This window comes from Acipenser ruthenus, chromosome 5 (genome assembly GCF_902713425.1).
Source record: "Acipenser ruthenus chromosome 5, fAciRut3.2 maternal haplotype, whole genome shotgun sequence".
Lineage (NCBI taxonomy): Eukaryota > Metazoa > Chordata > Actinopteri > Acipenseriformes > Acipenseridae > Acipenser > Acipenser ruthenus.
This window is the reverse complement of record NC_081193.1, coordinates 82,440,496-82,462,333: the sequence shown is the minus strand read 5'-3', so window position 1 is coordinate 82,462,333 and position 21,838 is coordinate 82,440,496. Positions and strand designations below refer to the sequence as shown.

Below are 21,838 nucleotides of genomic sequence, written 5' to 3'. Positions count from 1 at the left end.
CAATTCTTTACAATTGAATAAGTGTTTTTTTTGTGCATGTTAAACCTAGTCACTATGCATCAACTACACTGAAGCAGGGTATAATGAGTATCATTTAAAATGGCATCAGTAGGGGTTAGAAAAAGTTATGGTTTTCTAGAAGAAATGCTTAAGAGACAGACAGTTATTTAATAGTCTTAGTTATAGTTATTTAAACATATACTCTTGCACACTGTACATACAGTTTAATTTGACTTAGTTCCACCACAGCGCTCTCATCTCAGTAAATAAAGAATGTTTGGAAATGATTCACTGGAATTATTATATTAGTAAAAACAAAAAGAAGCCCTAACCTTGATGATAACAGCGTGTGCTGGGAGGTTGACGCCCCAGGCCAGGGTTGCTGTGCAGACCAGAACTTTAATGTATCCGCGAGAAAACAGGTTCTCCACCAGGGTTCTGTCCTGCCTTAGCATTCCTGCATGATGAATACCGAAACCATCCGGGAAAATCTCCCGCAACTGCTTATTGCGAGATTTCTGAACCTAAAAGGAAGAAATAAGAACAGTAGGTTACTCTATTAGACGGAGGAAGATTTTTTTCCCCTCCCACTGTTTTCTGCCTGATACACCACCAACTGCTTGATAATGCAAGTCCATATGAAAATTACAGAAAATACATGCACTGCACACACACTGATTCCTGTATAGATAACACTGTCAGTGCATTGACCACATCAATGGAAATTAAAATATACATGTGGTGTAGAGGTCAAAACAGATTTCATTTATTCCCATCAATCTCAACAAATATGTTGTTTGAGGAAAACCCTACATCTTTAACCCTACATCTTTTACTAGTTTCTTCTTCAAGGAGAAGTACTTTGCACGATATGATGTCTAACCTTAATACACCGATTCCATATAGCTGTGGCAATATACAAGATTTCACAAGTTTGGTCCTGTAAGTATAATATAAATATTGTACATGCTGTTTATTCCTAAAATACAATCATTTATAACTTGTATACCATATATGGTAACAATGCAAGACTTTTAGTCAGATACTGGTGGCAAGAACAATATCTTCTGCAAAACAAATTCTCTATCGTTGTTGAAACAAAAACAACTTAATCTCGGGAGTTGACAGTGCACCCTTTGGTCAGAGGAACAATAGCTTAGTTTGAAAATATCACAGTTTGAGTCCAAGTTACAACAAGGACTGCCAAAAGACTTGTCTACCTCGAATACCCATGGCTGCCTGGTCAGCAGTAAGTGGACAGCAGTTCAGAATCCAGGTGAACACCAAAGTACCTGGAGTAAAGCTACAGCTAGGGGCCAAAGTTTTGCATTACCTAGAACTGTAGGACTGAGACATTATTTAAAAAAAATTAAAAATATATATCTAAATCTATATGGATCTTTTATTTAACATCACGTAAATCAAATAAAATACAAAATTATTTGCAAAACTGTACCGGAAGCCATAATAGTAGTACAGTATTTCATGCTAAATTTCAAAATGCCACATTTTTAAATGTTTGTCAGTTTTTCTTTAAGTATATGTAAAAACTATAAAATATCATTCAACTTTATGAATCTAAATTAGTTAATGATATAGGGAGATGCAAAACTTTTAGGCATAGCTGTATTTATGCATGGGAAGAAGTGTGATTAGCATGGAGCACCGAGTCCATCTGGATAATGAACCGTCATTTAGTAGATGCGGATGTTTCATACTCGTCTTGTAGATCTTGCAGGAGGAACTCAATTGACTAAGTGATGAATCAAAAGGAATTTTTAGCAACCATTAAAAGCTGCAGCTGTTCTTCTATAGTCAACAAGGTGTCTGCACATTGGCTACATACCTCCAGAACCTGACACAATCAATAGAATGTCCTTAGCAAGTTTAATCACAATTGGATAAAGGTTCTCAGGTGTGACAATACAGAGACTGACAGACCAGCCTTTGTACTAAATAGGATCCTTGGAAAGTTTTATGAAAAAATGGACAAAAGGCTGGACAACGCATTATTATGGGTGGATGGATACTTCTGCTATATCACAGATAATTAGATATGTCAAGAAAAACATAATAAGATATGTCAAGAAAAACACAGCTCTTTTACTGGAAATTATCACAATTCATCAACCAATTTGTCATATCAGCAACTCTATCAAAGCTCCACACCTCCCCCACACCCACAAAATACAATATAAGCAAGATCTCTTAGGAGCCTCTTTCTATTTTAACCATGGGTGTAGACATCAAAGCAGTCAGTCACAGTTCAACACCTCCTCAAGCTACATCTGGCAGTTAGGCAACTATCTTTTTGAGAACTATTTATCTTGAACAACAATAACATAAGAACATAAGAAAGTTTACAAACAAGAGGAGGCCATTCAGCCCATCTTGCTCGTTTGGTTGTTAGTAGCTTATTGATCCCAGAATCTCATCAAGCAGCTTCTTGAAGGATCCCGGGGTCAGCTTCAACAACATTACTGGGGAGTTGGTTCCAGACCCTCACAATTCTCTGTGTAAAAAAGTGCCTCCTATTTTCTGTTCTGAATGCCCCTTTATCTAATCTCCATTTGTGACCCCTGGTCCTTGTTTCTATTTTCAGGTCAAAAAAGTCCCCTGGGTCGACATTGTCTATACCTTTTAGGATTTTGAATGCTTGAATCAGATCACCGCGTAGTCTTCTTTGTTCAAGACTAAATAGATTCAATTATTTTAGCCTGTCTGCATATGACGTGTCTTTTAAACCCGGGATAATTCTGGTTGCTTTTCTTTGCACCCTTTCTACAGCAGCAATATCCTTTTTGTAACGAGGTGACCAGAACTGAAAACAATATTCTAGGTGAGGTCTTACTAATGCATTGTAAAGTTTTAACATTACTTCCGTTGATTTAAATGCAACACTTCTCACAATATATCCAAGCATCTTGTTGGCCTTTTTTTATAGCTTCCCCACATTGTCTAGATGAACACATTTCTGAGTCAACATAAACTCCTAGGTCTTTTTCATAGATTCCTTCTTCAATTTCAGTATCTCCCATATGATATTTATAATGCACATTTTTATTGCCTGCGTGCATGTGGCAATGTGCCCCGTCCCTGTGTGCATTTGTGTGTTGCGTGCGTGTGTAAATGTCGGTGTATAGTCATTGGTACACGGGATATAAACGGGTCTGTGTTTCACGTGTGATTTAAAAAGTGTAGATTTGTATTTAGGCACGAGGAGAGCACAAATCACTTCACGTGCTGGTTAAATGTAATATGTGAGCACGGGGTCGCACAGAATTAATTCACGTGCTGGGATTCAAGTGAATAATTAATTAGTAATTGAATCCCAGCACAATAGTATATATAGATGCACATTTCTTGCAGTCGGGGTTTTGGGTGTTCAAGAGTGGAGAACGGGTGAGAGAGAGAAGGAGAAACGTAAAGTAAAATAATAATCTAGAAGTGTTTGTACTCACCGTGTTTTGTTCGTCTGTCTGTGCACTGTCTAGTCCGTTTTGTTCGTCTGTTTATTTTGGCTACAAGTGCCGTGTCCTGTTTTGTTTTGTGTTTAAAACCTTTTATTTTCTGTTCTGTTTATTAAATGCTGAGCGTGATCACGCGCTCAGCCTCACCAAACCACATCTCTCTGTTTATTTATTTCCTGCATCTGGTCTGACACCACCCACTCCGGCCGTCTTTGTGACAGTGCAGTACTTTACACTTTTCTCTATTAAGTGTCATTTGCCATTTGTCTGCCCAGTTCTGAATGCTGTCTAGATCATTTTGAATGACCTTTGCTGCTGCAACAGTGTTTGCCACTCCTCCTATTTTTGTGTCGTCTGCAAATTTAACAAGTTTGCTTACTATACCAGAATCTAAATCATTACTGTAGATTAGGAATAGCAGAGGACCTAATACTGATCCCTGTGGTACTCCACTGGTTACCTTGCTCCATTTTGAGGTTTCTCCTCTAATCAGTACTTTCTGTTTTCTACAAGTTAACCACTCCCTAATCAATGTGCATACATTTCCTTGAATCCCTACTGCGTTCAGTTTGAGAATTAATCTTTTATGCACGACTTTGTCAAAAGCTTTTTGGAAATCTAAATAAACCATGTCGTATGCTTTGCAATTATCCATTGTAGATGTTGCATCCTCAAAAAAAATCAAGCAGGTTAGTTAGACACGATCTCCCTTTCCTAAAACCATGCTGACTGTCTCCCAGGATATTGTTACCATATAGGTCATTTTCCATTTTGTATCTTATTATAGTTTCCATAATAAGTTTACATATAATAGAAGTCAGGCTTATTGGTCTGTAGTTACCTGGTTCGATTTTGTCTCCCTTTTTGTGGATCGGTATTACGTTTGCAATTTTCCAGTCTGTTGGTACAACCCCTGTGTCAAGAGACTGTTGCATGATCTTGGTTAGCGGTTTGTAAATAACTTCTTTCATTTCAATGAGTACTATTGGGAGGATCTCATCTGGCCCAGGGGATTTGTTTATTTTAAGAGCTCCTAGTCCCTTTAACACTTCTGCCTCTGTTATGCTAAAGTTATTTAAAACTGGATAGGAACAGGTCAACATGTGGGGCATGTTGTCTGTGTCCTCCTTTGTAAAAACCTGTGAAAAGTAATCATTTAATATATTTGCTATTTTTTTTTCTTTGTCTATAATTTTGCCGTTTGTGTCTCTTAGGCTTTTAACCTCCTCTTTGAATGTTCTCTTGCTGTTATAATATTGGAAAAACATTTTGGAATTGGTTTTAGCCCCCTTAGCAATATTGATTTCTATCTCTCTCTTAGCATTTCTAACTTCCTTTCTAACTTCCTTTCTGACATATGCACATGACGCATACAAAACAATGTACAGAAAGGGAATATCATGAAAGCATCTCACTTTAAACAAAAGGATTTGGTTAATTAAAGACGGTAGAGCCCTTAATGATAACCAATGGTTTCCACTGTAGTTTTCAATTTTAAATAGTTTTCAATGCAGTTTAAAATTTAAGTGTTCTGGGTTTTTTTGTGTGCTTCTGTTAAAGTGCTGAAAAAAATAATCCACAACATGCCTCCTTTCAGGGACCAGAGAGGAAAAGCATGGTCTGAATAAAGAATAAACACATTACATGCTCTGCCTCCACCAGCAGCAGAGAGAAAGCATGGAGAGAGAGAAAAAAACATTAAAAAGTTAAAAAAAAAACAGGACTGAAGCTGGACTGAAAGCTGAATTCATTGGTATAACAGTTTGTGCATCAATATGATATCATCAAGTTACACTGGTACCAAGAACTATGGGGTGCTCACAAAGTAACTGCAGGATAGGAAAATAATTGCCTAAAGCTGCATCCATACTGGACAGAGAGATGCGAGCGAAGTTGGCGAATGTCAATCCACACCAGACGTGACTTGCAAACAATCCAAAAGACTGGAAATAAATACATGACCCTGCCCGTGCATTCCTATTGGACATACTAGAGATGGGCTGTCCCATTACAAAACAGGGCTTGTTTGGTTACCATCCTAATTCCTTCTTTGATCATTTTTGTTTAGTAACTTTTTAAAATTATTTTAAAGTGCAACATTATTATTATTATTATTACATCTTCATTATTATTATTATTATTATTATTATTATTATTATTATTATTAAAATCTGTGTTGCGCAGGTCACCACTTACCTTCTAATATTATTTACTTTTATTTAGTTTTTCCTTTTAAAACAGTCTAGTGCAAGAGTGCACATTTTTCATTTAAATGCTGGCCTGGGCTGTCTTTTCTTTTTTGGAGCGTTCACATATGAGAAAAGGCAGCCCTGAGGCGGCCAAATCTCAAGTGTGAATGGGGTCTTTGTTTGAAATTGCACTGGGTGAATATGACCCGAAACATAACAGACATACCTAAATTCTGAACATAATAGGAGTGTTAAAACATAGAGGATGATATTTATTACAGAACATATTGGTGGGCATTACCATTATTACTGTGTGGCTTATCAGTTAGACTTATACAAGGTACAGTGAGGCTTCAATATGAGCCCTAGCAGGAGGTCTCCGGTTCATACTGTGCCTACATTGCTATGTGAAACTGTATATTGCCAGTGTTCCTTTATTTATTTTTCTCAAGCTATGTTCAAAGGGCACGTTAATGACATTAGTTTTGCTTTATATATTTTTTACTGTATAAAAGTTATTTCACGCACAATGGCAAAGACTGAATCCAGGGTGAATGCATTATCCCCTGTGGCTTTGTAGCAGTTGGGTAAAGAAAACTTGCTCTCCACTACCAGCAGTGTCTCTACTATTGTGGTGTTGGTGCTTATTGTCAGATTTGGTCTCTCCAATGGTTAATTGCAATGAGAGATTAACAGGAGAGTAACAGGGGTCACGGAGTAAACGCATTTTACTCGACCCCCAGAATATTGTGTCCCAGCATGATGACCCTCAATATTAGATGGGCTGCAGTGAAATTCAAGGCTATTATTTTATACAAGGTTATAGTTACATATAAAATCAACCGAGTGGAACACGAGTGCTTTACAATTAAGTCACCAGGGCCACAAGATGCTAAGTACAACTGAGAGTAATCACTGCCACCTCATTTTTTTTCTTTTTAAATATTATTTGGAATACAGTAAAACATCAATAAAATAACCACTGTTTTTGTCTCTATTTTAGGTACTGCTATGTTGTCAAAGCCAGTTTTCTTGGATTTTTTTTCTTTTCTCGTTTCTCACCCACGATTGATTGTCTGACATTAGTGTGGGCCACATTTCCAAATCAAAGAAAATTTTACCTGTGAAATAAATCACGGTTAAATACAATTTTCAAATCATCACTTTTGAACTAACTGATTCTCTGTAGACAACACAGCTGAATGTCACAGCAAATTAGATCTTTTCAGAGCCTCAAACATATTTTTTATTGTCCCTTTTTAATTCGTACAGTCTGGTGAACTGATTCACAATTATATTGGATATCTTTCATGAAAAATACAAATCTGGTTAAATTAAGCTCTATACTGACCATTTTATTGCATTTGACATCGAATAAAATATCATTTATATATTTGGAAAGGGCTAATACGTCAATGGTTACATATAACACTATGTTGCTTCCAACATTTGCAAACCTTAAGGCTGTATTGTTTTTACCGTAATCAAATGGGAACGCAATTTCCTATCTTTAAATGAACAGTACCTTGTTGTCTTTATAAAAGTCAGTGTAACAATAAAAAACAATATGCTACATCTCCATGTCTCCACACTGCATGCAAATCTCTGGATAAAATATAAAAATAAAAAAATAAACTGAGATTAGGAAAAACAGCAGGAGGGCTAAACTAAGCATATGCTTCCAATATCTATCCTCAAAGCTAATAAGGGGGAATGCAAAACATCACCTTTTCAGGAATATAAAACAGCCCATTAGGAGACTGCATGAGGTCTTCTTATACCACAAAAGGGCAAAATGTACCTTGAATACCAATACTCAAAATAATAAGATATGGTTACTACTTCTGAATATATTATTAGAAAAAAAGATGAACACTTTTGCCTGTCAGTAATTTTTAGTCGTGCAGGTAGCTACAAACAGCAGCAGCTTCTTTCAACCAACAAAAGAAACCATAATTACAATTTTAGCCAGAGTCTCTTTCCTTTCAATAAACTGTTGCCCACTATTTCTATGGAAAAAATCATTTTGATTTTCCATTCACATTCTGAAAATAACAACCTATTATTTTATTGTTTGGTAAAGGGATCGCTCTCCCTGTATGTACCCTTTAATAAGCAGGGCTCCTGATTTGAACCTGCTTATTATAGATAGCAAGGTGAGTTACAGCAGTAAGCTCTTAGATTATGCAAGCAAAAAACCACATGCACCATCTTATTATGCTCCTGGTGACTTCTGTTTCAATTTATCTTAAATGTCCCTATAGGCCCAAAGTTGTATTGCAGGTAGACTTGAATCCTAATTAAAATGGATTTTTCACCTTCTATATTGTCCTTTCACTGCATACTGGCTGCCCTTTCTGTAACATGTATGTGAACTGAAGGCACACTGTACAAGTAGACTTACAAAAGACAAAGAAGGCCTTTACGAACCCCTAGAGCAATGGGAATACTTGTTCTTAATGTTCACCCTCTGTTTCACACCACACCTGATAGCTGCACATACAAATGTCAAAGTCTGAACACACAGTCAACTACAATCCCCTGAGGATAGCACCTTATATTTATATGGAAAGACAAAACATTGTTTGGGGGATTCTCTTTCATAGAAATGCCTAGAACTCAAGTCTAAGGGCTGACAGATTGGCAAGGAAAACAATTCTGGATGCTTGTGGGTTCAATCACTGGACAATATACAAATCGGCCAAAAAGCATGGCTAAATTGTAAATCATGTGCAATTGGCTTTGCTCTTGGTTATTTATTTCAACTGGTTATATGAATTCAAATTATTGCTCCTATTGCTCTATTGAAGAGAAAAAAAGGAACTGGCAGCTAATTTATTTATTTTGAATACCGGTATATGGATATAACACTATTGCATCAGCACATCTTAATTAACCCTTTAAGGACCGGGATCGTGTTAACACAATCATACTGAAGTGGGCTTCTAGGACTGCAATCGAAAAAAAAAACAACACCAAAAAAACACTTTGTTTTGATGACTTACACGGCCATTGTACTTTGTAGTACAGGCTTGAAGCACACATCAATGGATAGGGGAGAGACTGATATATATTTTTTTTTCGTGTGACGTCACTTAGAGGTGAATTTAGTGTCTAAAAGGCGGAGACAGTTTACAGCAGCCCGGCAGAGACAAAAGGAGAAACAAAACATCACAAGAACTTGTTTAGAGCTAATAAAAAAGGAGAAACACTGTAAATCTGATGTATTTGACATATAATTATATTAGAACATTTATTCTCATGTCTCATGTGTTTTATATATGTTTTAACAACATTTATAAATATCAAGAAACAAGTGGATATAAGCATATACTATTTCATGAACTAAATGTATCGGGTACATTTCTTTCCTTATTACTGATAATAATGGAATGAATAACTCTTATTTTATTTATAAATATTTATTTTGAGAAAATAAAAAAAAATCAAGAGTAGTGTCCATTATTGCTTATAAAGACCCTGAGAATAAACGTTTATCATGGCATTGCAATCACTCAAAACAATGTCTTGTAATTTGCCCAAACATCAGTATTTTTCAACAAAACTTTCAGGAAGTATTGTAAGGTCCCTCGGGTCATAGAGTAACGTGTTTTTATACATGTACCTCTAAGCTGAGTACATAACAAAATACACTTAGGTTAATGACTAAGAGGGCACACTGTATAAATGTAGAGATTCCATTCATGGGTTGATCATATTTCCAACCCCAGCTAGGCTATTCCTTTTACCCTGTAAATTGCAAAGCTGAGCAGAAACTTACAGCTATGGCCAAAACTTCTGCATCACCCTATATAGGTAACAAATTTTGCTTCAAGTCGAATGAAACCTGCTGAATAATGTTACGTTAACACAGATGTTTTCAACCTTTTTTTGAAACGGTACCCTTTCTGTCGGGAGGTTTGGATGTGATATTATTATTTTTTTCATCTGCGGTTCACTTTAAGCTGCTAAACAAAGATTAAATAAGTTTATACACCATGGTTTAGAGAATATATAATACTGTTAAAAAATTAATTTATTCAAAATAAATAAAGATCATTATTTTCTCTTACTTTCATTTTTATTTCTGCATTTCGAATTACGTACCGCTTTGTAGTTTTCCCATACACTTACCGAAAAAACTGACAATTTTTCGAATCTATACTTTTGCGATACAATTTTGTATTTTCTTTGATTACATGATGTTAAATAAAAGATCTGTATTATGTTCATATAGGAAAAAAAAGCCTCAATCCTAAAATTCTAGGTGATGCTAAACTTTTGCCCATAGCTGTAAACGTTTACGTCAAATCAACTACCTTTCATTCCACTGAAATGGAAACAAAGTAGCAGGGACATATTAATCCTGGTCTTCAATTATTTTCCTTATTTTTTTCATATAGAGGAGAATTTAGCATAAGAGGACTTAATGTAGCTGAGCTTGTATTTGCTGTTCTCCATTAACCCGCTACCTATGTGACCACTGCACAATTGAGGCAAACTTCATTTCGCCAACCATATTTGTGCTTTATGTCTCCAATGAACTTGCTAAAGAATAGCAATCGCTTCCAATCTTTCAGGGGCCCATTTGACAGAGCAGGAACACTCATGCATCACCAGTGAATTGAGTGAAACCAAATGAGACTTGACCTGAATAATATTCCTACTGCTAGAAGGAATTGTATTATGCTATCTGATTGGGAGACCTTGATGAGCCAAGCTGCAAAAAAAAAAAAAAAAAAACTGCTACAGCTGTACCCTGTAAATATCTTCTTTGTTTTCTTTTTAAAGAAATTCCATTCCACAATATATTTGTATAGTATTTAGCCAACAAAATCCTTACCAATTAAGAGCCAATTATATTTCTTTTTAAATAACACTTTTACTTAATAAAATTATCTCTGAGTTGCTGCTAAATTCAGATACTCTGACGTAAATGTGATTCAATACTAAAGAATTGTCTGTCGCATAGGGAGATATTGCACCAATGGCTTCGCTCCACTCCACGGTAGATCATCAAGATGTAAGCATGTGAGATGGGGGTGGTCAGGGTCTACTTCCCCATGATATCCATGCCCTTTGCTCTGTCGCATAATTATAATGTTACTGATGGTGTCAAATGACTGAAGCAGGGATCTGTTTAGGGATAGGCCCATTTAAGGAATTCCCATAATTGACCCAATTCAGGCAACTAAATGCACTGTTTAGTAAATATAGCATTTTTATTTCTCCATCAGAATGACACTTACTCTCGATATCTGATTATCTACTGTAGACTGAAGGGGCTACTGGACTGCAGCAGTTCTTCCACTTTTATTGGGATACATTACTCCTCAATCTCCATCTCATGTATTAATATCTGAAATGCTGTACATATTTTACAGAAAATCACACTATCTGCACACAGATTGTTTTATATTAAAAGCCTTCACAAAAACCACACCATACAATTTCAGTCCTGCATGGATCAGTATGAATGTTTAACAGGGTAATCTTGGTGATCATTTGTTTTACCCACCAGCTGGTCAAATCAGTCTACTGTATATGGGCACCTTTGTCAGATAAACCAAACAGCCCAAATCACATTATAAGCTGCTACCTCCAAGCTTTGCCTCACAGGGGTTACTTCATTTTTACTTTGCATTAAAATTATGAAAAAAAAACATGCTGCACAAAGACTGAAGACAGAATATGACACACTAAATCTTTTATGAGAGTGTCAAGCATGTTTAAAATTAAAAAAGATCTCGCAACCCTTTCAAGTCCCAGGGATTGTGTTATATGTGATTAAACAGATATTAATAACCTTCGAGAAATCCTTCTGGAACATCCACATGGATACTCTTTGGGTCCTAGTTTTACATCCTATTATGCTTTCAGCATCACCAAATGTGTCTTTCACATTGTGCAATTTCATACCCAGCTAGTCTTGCTTAAATGTTAAACGTCTCCACAGATTTTTCTTTTGTCTGAATAAAACTCTCCAGTACATACTTCTGTTTAAAATCAAGAAACAACACTACCATGTTATCAATCTAGAAAAGCCCCATATCTACGTCACTTAGTTTGCAAGTAGCTAACAATGGTAAGTTTTAATTAAAGGGACTGTGTGCAGTATTGAAAGCGGGCAATACCCAATACACACCCTTTTCCAATTCATTATAACGGTACATCATATTAAGTCTCATTAAATTCTACTTTTTTGATGGCTGGCAAAGTCGGTTGCATTATGTTTTTGTTACGCTGGGAATGACACAGGTTCTGCTGAAGTATTTGCTAACTTCTTAAAATGCTGCCTGCAGGAAACCATCTGTTCTCTAGTTTTCATCCTACATGTTTGTTTGTTCCTCTGTGCATCTTTCATAATACCATACAGACCAGTTCTGCATCTTTAACTGGGATGTTAAACAAACATGAGGAACACAGTCAAAGCACTGTCGAATAATAAGCCCTCCAAAATTCAATAGGAAATATAAGAATGATAATAATAATTGTATTTATTATAGTACATATAATTTAGTGCAATCCTGTCAGCATACCAAGTGTCATGTGATCTTTGTAAAGAAAATGATAGAGAGTCAATTAGTTTCTGCAGGCTGGGATGAAAGTTACATCTGCAGCCTATTACAGAGTGCAGTGACTGCGTTCATCTTGGGTTTTTGAGTTACCTCTGTTGCTATGACAATCACTGATAAAACACTGGCACCCTCAGCATTCCACATGACAAAATGTTAAGACACATATAAGCAGAATAAATTCTGTCTGGTTTAAGACACAGATTTATTTTAGATGATGCCAATATTTCTGTTTGATCAAACTCTTCACCGTATGACATATTTATAAGTGGCTTCTTCAATTATATTTAATGTCTTTTGTTTGTGTGTGTTTGATATAAAAGAAGGGTAGTTCATTGTGAATTATTTGGCTTTTTCATTTTATGTAAATAATCAAATGTACTAATCACTTAAATAAAGCAGGTGATCTGTAGTAGGGCCAAGCTGTGGACTACATTAGCTGGAATAAGTTGCTGTGTAGTATTTGTAATATGCTTGGTATGGTACGGCTGTTAGTCACAGTCTATACAAATTGCTGTGTTCAGTAACATATGAACTGAGTATGTACATTTTACCTGTTGTATTTATCACTAAAAACACAAAGTATAAAGGGTATCCTAACAAAATTATTATATAGTATATTAACTACATACATGGGATCAAACCTCACATGCTTACTTTACAAAACTAAGGGATTTATTTATATTGAACTAAATAAGTGGAGGTTGGCATCTTCTCAGCTTCACTGTAAATGATCTCTCGAGTAGATACATCATTTGAATACATTTCTAGTAACCCTAAAAGGTTTTGAAGACTGCGATAGATTTACTCGGCAACATTCCAGATTTATAAACTGCTTGGATAAGGTAAATCTATACTGAAAAGGATCACTATACTTAATAAGGAATGCAAGTCTCTTTTGCTGCCGTGACTTGTTCTGCGTAACCAGAGAAAATCTACGTTTCAATCAATTGGTTGTACCCAAAAATAGCCAGAAATAAATTAACATATTAGATGTTCATGAACAAAAACTAAGCATCCCATGTGGCGCAGCATAGTGTATTAACCCGCTGTGTCACTGAGGTGGATGTAACAAACACACAAATGGGACATCCTTATAGAACACTTTTTATTTTTGCACTGTCAATTTGAAATGTGTATAATAGGTGCCCAGTGAGATGTATGATGTAACAGCTAATTGGCATGTTTAAGATAATGTTTGCTTGGACTTGTCATTATATGTTAAACCGGTTATTTTACAGCCCAATTTAAACAGAGGCAGCAATGTGCTGAGTTATCTCTCTGTTAAAAGAGGCAACACACTGTGGGTCTCATCATTAAAGATTTACGTTGAGTGCCTGCTAGATTATTTTACAGGGTATTTATGGACTGCTAACGAAACCAGTTCCAGAATGTGCTGCTATGAATAGGATTCAGTTGTTTTCACCACATCTTTTTCAGACACACGTTTTCTGTGCCTGTTCTTTTCTTTTTCATCAAGACACTTGGGATTTCGATTCAAAATGATTCCTTCAATGTTGTAAGCTGTACTGTAGGTAAGCTCTTAAATTGTATTAATAGAAGCCATTTTAAATATTTCTATATGAACTGTATCAAACTAATTTGTTTCACACGTGTGGGCAAAAAATATAGCTTAAAACTGCAGAAAAATACACCTGCCAGAACTTTAACTAACAGCAGCAATAGTTTATTAATCTGGACACAAACTCAAAGCAAAAACAACCATGCATTTCAATACTGAAAAATATTTTGCTTGAATATACATGGGGTGACCGCTCCACTCCGTGCAGAAGAATAACTGGAACAGTCAACACTATTACATTCTGGGAATGTCTGTTTTTACAATTCTTTCGTATAATGTAATAATGCACATTATACTGCATTTCACTGAATAATTTAAACACACAGTGAGAATCAGAATGTAAAAATGTTTTATAAAACACTAAAAAAACAGACTGCATTGTAGGCACTTGGTGCGCAGTTACTAGCTTAACACAAATTGGTAGTTTGCTTCCGACAGATTTTTGTTTTTTGAAAATCATAAGAAGATGTTAAGTAAGTCTTGTACAGTGTATCTTTATTTCTAAAACTGTTAATTATGTATTAATTAAAACTAGAAGACATGCTGATTACTCGTGGTGGCTGGGTACTGATGCAATCACGAATTCTTGTTTTAAGTGTAAAATGTTTAAAGTTGATAGCACTTTAGTTTAGGTATCCATTTTAAGTAGGTTTGCTACTTTTAAAGTCAAATTCCCCAAAAATAAGAGTTTGACTGAAATAAATTGATATAGGATAAATGTCGGTAAACCACTCGCTATTTTTTATTTTCTTACCAAAAATAATCATTTAGAAATAATCTCTTGTTTGTGTAGTTTTTATACTTGCTGTCTGTCCCGTCTCCGTTCCGCTCTGAATGGCTAGATGTCGCTGTCAGTCAACTCAGTGTTCTGACAGATCTCGTCGACTGAAGCAGCGCTAGAATACTCTCATTCATTTAAATAACTGTCAATCATCAAAACCTGCATCGACTGTGCACTTTCATTTGCCAGTTACAGCGCCTGTCATTCAAAACTGCCATTGGACAAGTCGTGGGGTGGAACTTACGAGGCAGACACCACGTCTGGAAGACTTCCTACTTCCCGCAGTGACAGGAGGTTCCTGTGCGCCCACAGCAAAAGCTTGCGGGCCACACGACGGAGACTAGGTGACCGCAGGCTGCCCTGGTGGTTGATGTAAGCCACCATTGTTGTGTTGTGTTGAACCAGGCCTGCAGAGTGGGCATGTGCAGGAGACCCAATGGAAGGGTCTGGGAAGCTGCTGCCATCAGGCCCAGAAGTTTCTGGAACATTACTACCGTGAGTGCTCTGTTGAGCTGAAAGAGCGCCAAGCAGGTAGCTATTCTCTGCACTCTGCCGTCCACCTGAGTGGCCAGCAGAGACTCGGGAGTCCAAGCACACTCCCAGATAGATACTGGTAAGGCTGCCCCACTCGCCCACATTTCGCACTACATAATATTGTTATAATAATAATAACACTACTGTACTACTATGTAACGGGGTTTCGTTGTCTCTTACGATTTGTAGCACCTTTAGAGCTGTGTTAAACATATAACCAAACATACTTAAATATTTTAGGACAGACTTGTAGCCGACAAAAAGTTTATTTATATATGTATGTATGTATGTACGTATATACGTATTGTAACACAGTGGGGATGGGATTGGAATCATCCCCGCAGTAAAATGTGTGGTTTCGTTTTAAGGCACATTTGTTTAATGGTTTGATTGTATTGCTTTATTGTTTAATTGGTTTTGTTAATTATTTTATTGTTAGTTATTCCCTGCACCTGGAAACAATTGTAAATTAGGACCAGGTGCAGGGTATTTAAAGAAAGCAGTTAGTTTGCTCAGGACTGCTGAGAAGGAAGCAAGTTTTCTTCCAGGACAACCTTGTACTTGGCTTGATTCATGCGTCCTTCACAAAGACAAATCTGCCCGATTCCAGCCTTGCTGAAGCACCCCCAGATGAGTCCAATTTTCAGCTTTGCCCAACACCTGGTCGTCTAATGGTTAGACGGAGACCTGGAGAGCCCTACAAGCCACAGTGTCTCGTACCCACTGTGAAATGTGGTGGAGGATCGGTGATGATCTGGGGGTGCTTCAGCAAGGCTGGAATCGGGCAGCTTTGGCATGAATCAAGCCAAGTACAAGGTTGTCTTGGAAGAAAACTTGCTTCCTTCTGCTCTGACAATGTTCCCCAACTCTGAGGATTGGTTTTTCCAGCAGGACAATACTCCATGCCACACAGCCAGGTCAATCAAGGTGTGGATGGAGGACCACCAGATCAAGACCCTGTCATGGCCAGCCCAATCTCCAGACCTGAACCCCATTGAAAACCTCTGGAATGTGATCAAGAGGAAGATGGATGGTCACAAGCCATCAAACAAAGCCGAGCTGCTTGAATTTTTGCGCCAGAAGTGGCATAAAGTCACCCAACATCAATGTGAAAGACTGGTGGAGAGCATGCCAAGACGCATGAAAGCTGTGCTTGAAAATCAGGGTTATTCCACCAAATATTGATTTCTGAACTCTTCCTAAGTTAAAACATTAGTATTGTGTTGTTTAAAAATGAATATGAACTTATTTTCTTTGCATTATTCGAGGTCTGACAACACTGCATCTTTTTTGTTATTTTGACCAGTTGTCATTTTCTGCAAATAAATTCTCTAAATGACAATATTTTTATTTGGAATTTGGGAGAAATGTTGTCAGTAGTTTATAGAATTAAACATTTAAATAAATCATTTTACCCAAACACATACCTATAAATAGTAAAACCAGAGAAACTGATAATTTTGCAGTGGTCTCTTAATTTTTTCCAGAGCTGTATGTATGTATGTATGTATGTATGTATGTATGTATGTATGTATGTATGTATATATATATATATATATATATATATATAGTTCGGGATTGATGATTATTGGGATAATCTTACATAGATTTCAAAACTGCTAAATTGATGATATGCACATGCTGTCCTCATAGGGGATGAACCCGATCACGCTCTGTTCGCCCACCCTACTACTACGACTAATAATAATAATAATAATAATAATAAATACCTGAATTAAATATCTGAATTATACAGGGACAGTGGACTTTCTGAAACTGCATTATGTCTTGCAGCAAGCTAATCTTAAGCCTGTCTTTTTGAACAAATTCGTGGAACCAACAGTTTTTTTTTTTTCATGTTTTCATTCTTTTAAAACAAATCTTCCAGAATTAATTAGGTTTAAGAGATTTTACTTAAACAGTAGGTGGACACTAAAGCCTGGTGTCGATAGTCCTCAGCCATAAAGCCAATTCCCAGCTATGCTAATTTAATACATAAGGGTACGAACATGACATTTTTGTCCTGGGCTTCAGCATTTTTTAGAACGTTGCTTATAAAGTAACTAAACTATAAAGCACTATTTTATAAAGTAACTAAACTATAAAGCACTATTTTATGAGTCAAATGGCAATCATTTGAAATGCTGAATAAATGGTGGAACACACACAAGAAATAAATACTGAATTAGGGGGCATCTAAACCCCTCCTACTGTAACAGGCTTATGTTTTCATATTTGGTCAAAGAACCTTCCTATGACTACTTCCAGCAGCTGTCAGATAATAAAGGATTGCTTGGTGGGATGGCCTTTATGTATAGTAGAAAGTTGTGTGAGGTTACATTAAACAGGATTTTTTTTTTTTTTTTTTTTTTTTCTTTTTTAATTCTGGAGTCTCGACTACCGGACATATTTCCATGCAAAAATAAATCTTTATTTTTTTTTTTTCTTAGAGTTTTTGGTAAATTGTACGGCTGTTTAGCATAAGATGACGACTTACCCACCCCTTAAAGTTGTACACTGTTTTAGAAGTGGACTTCCTATAGAGTGGGGCATGTGTGTGCTACAGCACATAAATAACGACTGTGGAGAGAGACTGACGACTTTCTAAACAGTTTTTTTTTTTTTTTTTTTTTTTTTAAATTGAACAGGTTTACGTACGTTCTGACAAAGTCTTATCTTGAATCTTGGAAAATGAAATGTCTTAAAGCACAAAATAAAATGTCTAATTTTCAACTGTCAGTCTAAAAATAATGAAAGTAGAAAAACAAGGCAAGAAACTTGAAGTGGCTGCTGAAATAGTTGAAAAAAAAAGAGGTATTCTTTGTAAATAATACACTTTTAGATTCTGTTGTCAACCAGGTTGAAAAGCAGCAGTGGCTTGCTGGACAGGATGATGTGATTAAGGCAATTAATTCCTTTCAAATGAATGAGCTCTCCTCAGCTATTAAGGTGATCCTTTAAAACAGAATCGCAATGAAGTCTCATCACTTTACCACAGGTACTGTACCTAGAACACAATTAAGTTTTGGGCATACTCACATGTATAAGTAATGCATGAATGAATCAAGTCTTTGAATTATTCACTCAAGTCAAATGTGTGAGAGACCCCCAACTGAGAAAGGATTGTCTAAAATGGTAAATTACAGCGTATATTATAGCCTATATTTGCTGTCAGTTCTGAATCTATTTGTATAAAGATGTGTTATGATGATGAGTGGTAACAATGTGTCATGTATATTCAATATTAAAGCTGGCGCATACTATATATACAGTTGTTGCAGGGTTTTGTATATTGTATTAATATCTTAATGTGAAATGCTAATGGTTCCAGTCAATTAAAATGCTTTGAATAAATTTTATTTCAAATAACTTATGTTCCAAAAATAAAATGAAGGTTATGGAATAATAAATAGAACACATGACAAAAAATAAATAAAAAAAAATACTGGATTATTTGTATATACCTACCATTGCATTGCTACTACAGCTATTGGTGGTATGTTTTTTGCTTTAAAATAATCTAGTAAAACCAAAAAACTGAATACTGGCTTTTGATGAATGATTACTATTTATGGGTGGGAAAACTGAAGAACTTTGAAAGCTGAAAGCTTCCATGGACAATATTTATTTACTGTATACCAAACCAAAGAGCCTCAAAATAATGTTTGCTATTTAAAATGAATGGGGGTGGGGGGTGGGGGGGGGGGGGGTTGTTACCACCGTGGCTATTCTACAAGTTTATTTTTTATTTTTTATCTAAACAGATTGTCATTTATTTCCTTGTAACAAAAAGGCAAGCATGAACCCATTCAATAGTAATTAAGGAAAAGCTGTAAAGTTGGTGGCAGGTTGAACTGAGTTTTCTAAAGGGGCCTTCATTTAAATAATTAATTGGTTTAACTTAATTAGGCTTGTTTTACTAGAATCAATTTTTGGCAGACTATCAACATAGTACAGTAGTGTGAGCTTTTTATTCTTTTTCACCTTTTTCATTCATATTGAAAAGATGTCAGGCACCTTTAGTAATTTCATTAGACAGGCACATTCAGGAGTATTATCTTGTTCTGTACACACATACTGTAACGATGTAGCTACTAGTTGCCTCGATATATTGTGCCCATAAAATCTTATGACAAATCGATACTGTTTTTTAACAAGCCGCAAATAGTACCGACAAACAGTAGGTTACATAAATTTAAATTCACATTATTATATATACAGAAGCATGGTGGCATGTTCAAGGCAGGCAGGGTTTTTTTCATTCAATTTATGTTCCTCTTTGCCTGAAATGTTCCAACAAACAAAGAAATCTTTATAAATGTATACAGGGCATTCAGAATAACAGCTGGACGGTTTCAATAAAATAAAGTGAGACTGCCCGTTACTGCATTTACGAACACGAGACTCATCTATTAAACAGATTTCAGCACAGCAGAAACACCACTAGGTGGCTCTTACAGTCCACTGAAGTCCATTCAATCAGAGCCCCACAGATATCAACAGTAGTCTAGAAAGAAACACAAACACTCAAAAAGTCCTTCAAAAATACAAACTGCCCTTTAGGAAACAAGGAAATATTTTATTATTTATTTGTAGGGCCCCGGAAAATTCACAACGTCACGATTTTCATGGAAATCCTGTATTTGACTGCCTACAGTGAAAGCTATGCATTTTATGTTCCATTACTCTTCAACTCCCCTGTTCATTTCATACTTTTATCAAGTAGAAGCAGCACTACAGTAGCTGTACACGGTCCGACGTCAATGCCGTACATCTGGTTGTTACGGGAACAGGGTCAAACAAATACCGGCTTCACAATATCATGATAGGCGAGTTCCTCATACTGTACAATGGCATTTCTACATTCTACTAGAAATGTACAGTGTATATAAAGAAAAACACAAAAACTTCAGCTTTGTCATTTCAGGTTTGCAGTTAACGTTCCTCCTGTGTTTAATAGTTTAGAATTTGAGGTAGCAAAACAGGCTATGGAAATTACACAGTAATTTAAATGAATGAATGAATGAATGAATGAATGAATGAATGAATGAATTAATTAATTAATACTCTTCATTATAACGAACCTGGCCGCTGGACCCCAAATAAAAAAAAGATAATATTGTAACGTATGTGAGGTCTGTGAAGTGCGGGAACGCTTGGAGTAGGAGGGTTTCACATCGGTCAAACAGCCTATGGGCAACGAGCAAAGACCATAGGAGCTGCTGGTGATTGGCCGTGGAGTAGGACAAGACGTTTCATTTTCATATCGAAGGCGTTTTAAAATGGAGCCGCACATTTTGCGGGTGCGGCGGTTGTATGTAGTCCGAAATCTCAGCGGTTCTAGTTTTAAATGCACAACCTTGCACATTAATCACTGCAAAGGATATAGGAAAATTATGTTGCTAGAAAGCTGTCTTTTACTGCTTTTTAAAATCTACATAAAATATATATTATATAAAATTCAACAAATTCCAAACTGCAATATACAAATTAGGCCTTACTGCTATTTTAAGTTTAATAAAAACATACATATCCTTGGACCAAAATAAATAAACAAATACAAATAATATCTTGGCTAGATTATAAGAACCCAATCAAAGTTTGAGAGATCAGAAAGGAATCCACATCTGTATAATTTCACTAAAAGTCCTTCTGCTTAAACACATGGACACAGAACTTTTACCTCTCACTGGAATGTATTGCCCATTACTTTGAGAATGCACATTATTACTTGCAAATTTAAAGTGTTTTCAACGTCATTTTATTTACTTTTCATCCAATGCTCGCTTTTTATAAATTGGCAATAACTCTGAGTTGGTCTGAGCTCTGCTGCTGAGATTTTGAATGTCACTAGATTCCTCAATAACACAGTCCTCCTGGCATTATCTGTGCCTGTACAATTGTTGTTCCTAGCTAGGCTTAAATTCGAGTACAGTATAGTGATGCGTGTACTAAAATCGCCTACCCGAGTACACAACCAGCAATATGACTGGCTGCCAAGAACAGACAAACCAAAACGTTACTCCACGATCTCAAATCATCCATGACATACAGGCAGCCATTATAAATGACGCGTCATTAGCTTCATGAGGAATTCAAAGAGAAGCCTTTACAATTCCAGCATTTGTAACAAACAGTACCAGCTTGGACAAATCCGAAATGCTGATCAGACCCCCGTATTTTTCGACATGTCAAGCAATACTACAGTTCACAAATTGGGAGAAACAGGTGTGAGTAATCGCGACTTTAAATAAGAAGCTGCGCATAACTGTAATGCTCTGTGTGACAGCAGACAGAGCAAACAGCATCCATATGTGTAATTACGAACATAAGAAAGTTTACAAACGAGAGGAGGGCATTCGGCCCATCTTGCTAGTTTGGCTGTTAGCAGCTTATTGATCCTAGAATTTCATCAAGCAGCTTCTTGAAGGATCCCAGGGTGTCAGCTTCAACAACATTACTGGGGAGTTGGTTCCAGACCCTCACAATTCTTTGTGCAAAGAAATGCCTCCTATTTTCTGTTCTGAATGCCCCTTTATCTAATCTCCATTTGTGACCCCTGGTCCCTTGGGGCGACATTGTCAATATCTTTTAGAATTTTCAATGTTTGAATCAGATAGCCACACAGTCTTCTTTGTTCAAGACTAAATAGATTCAATTATCATAGCCTGTCTGCATATGACATGCCTTTTACACACAATAATTCT

The 21,838-nt window shown here is 36.3% G+C and overlaps 1 protein-coding gene across 2 annotated transcripts in view; it reads right to left on the bottom strand.

The window, feature by feature from the left end:
* The window catches only part of ascc3 (activating signal cointegrator 1 complex subunit 3), a 265,685-nt gene that overhangs the window by 86,943 nt on the left and 156,904 nt on the right, over positions 1–21,838 (bottom strand). For both annotated transcript variants that reach the window (XM_059024632.1, XM_034003889.3), the window contains exon 15: positions 333–524. In XM_059024632.1, the coding sequence (XP_058880615.1) occupies positions 333–524 (192 nt within the window). The remainder of the gene's footprint in view (positions 1–332; positions 525–21,838) is intronic.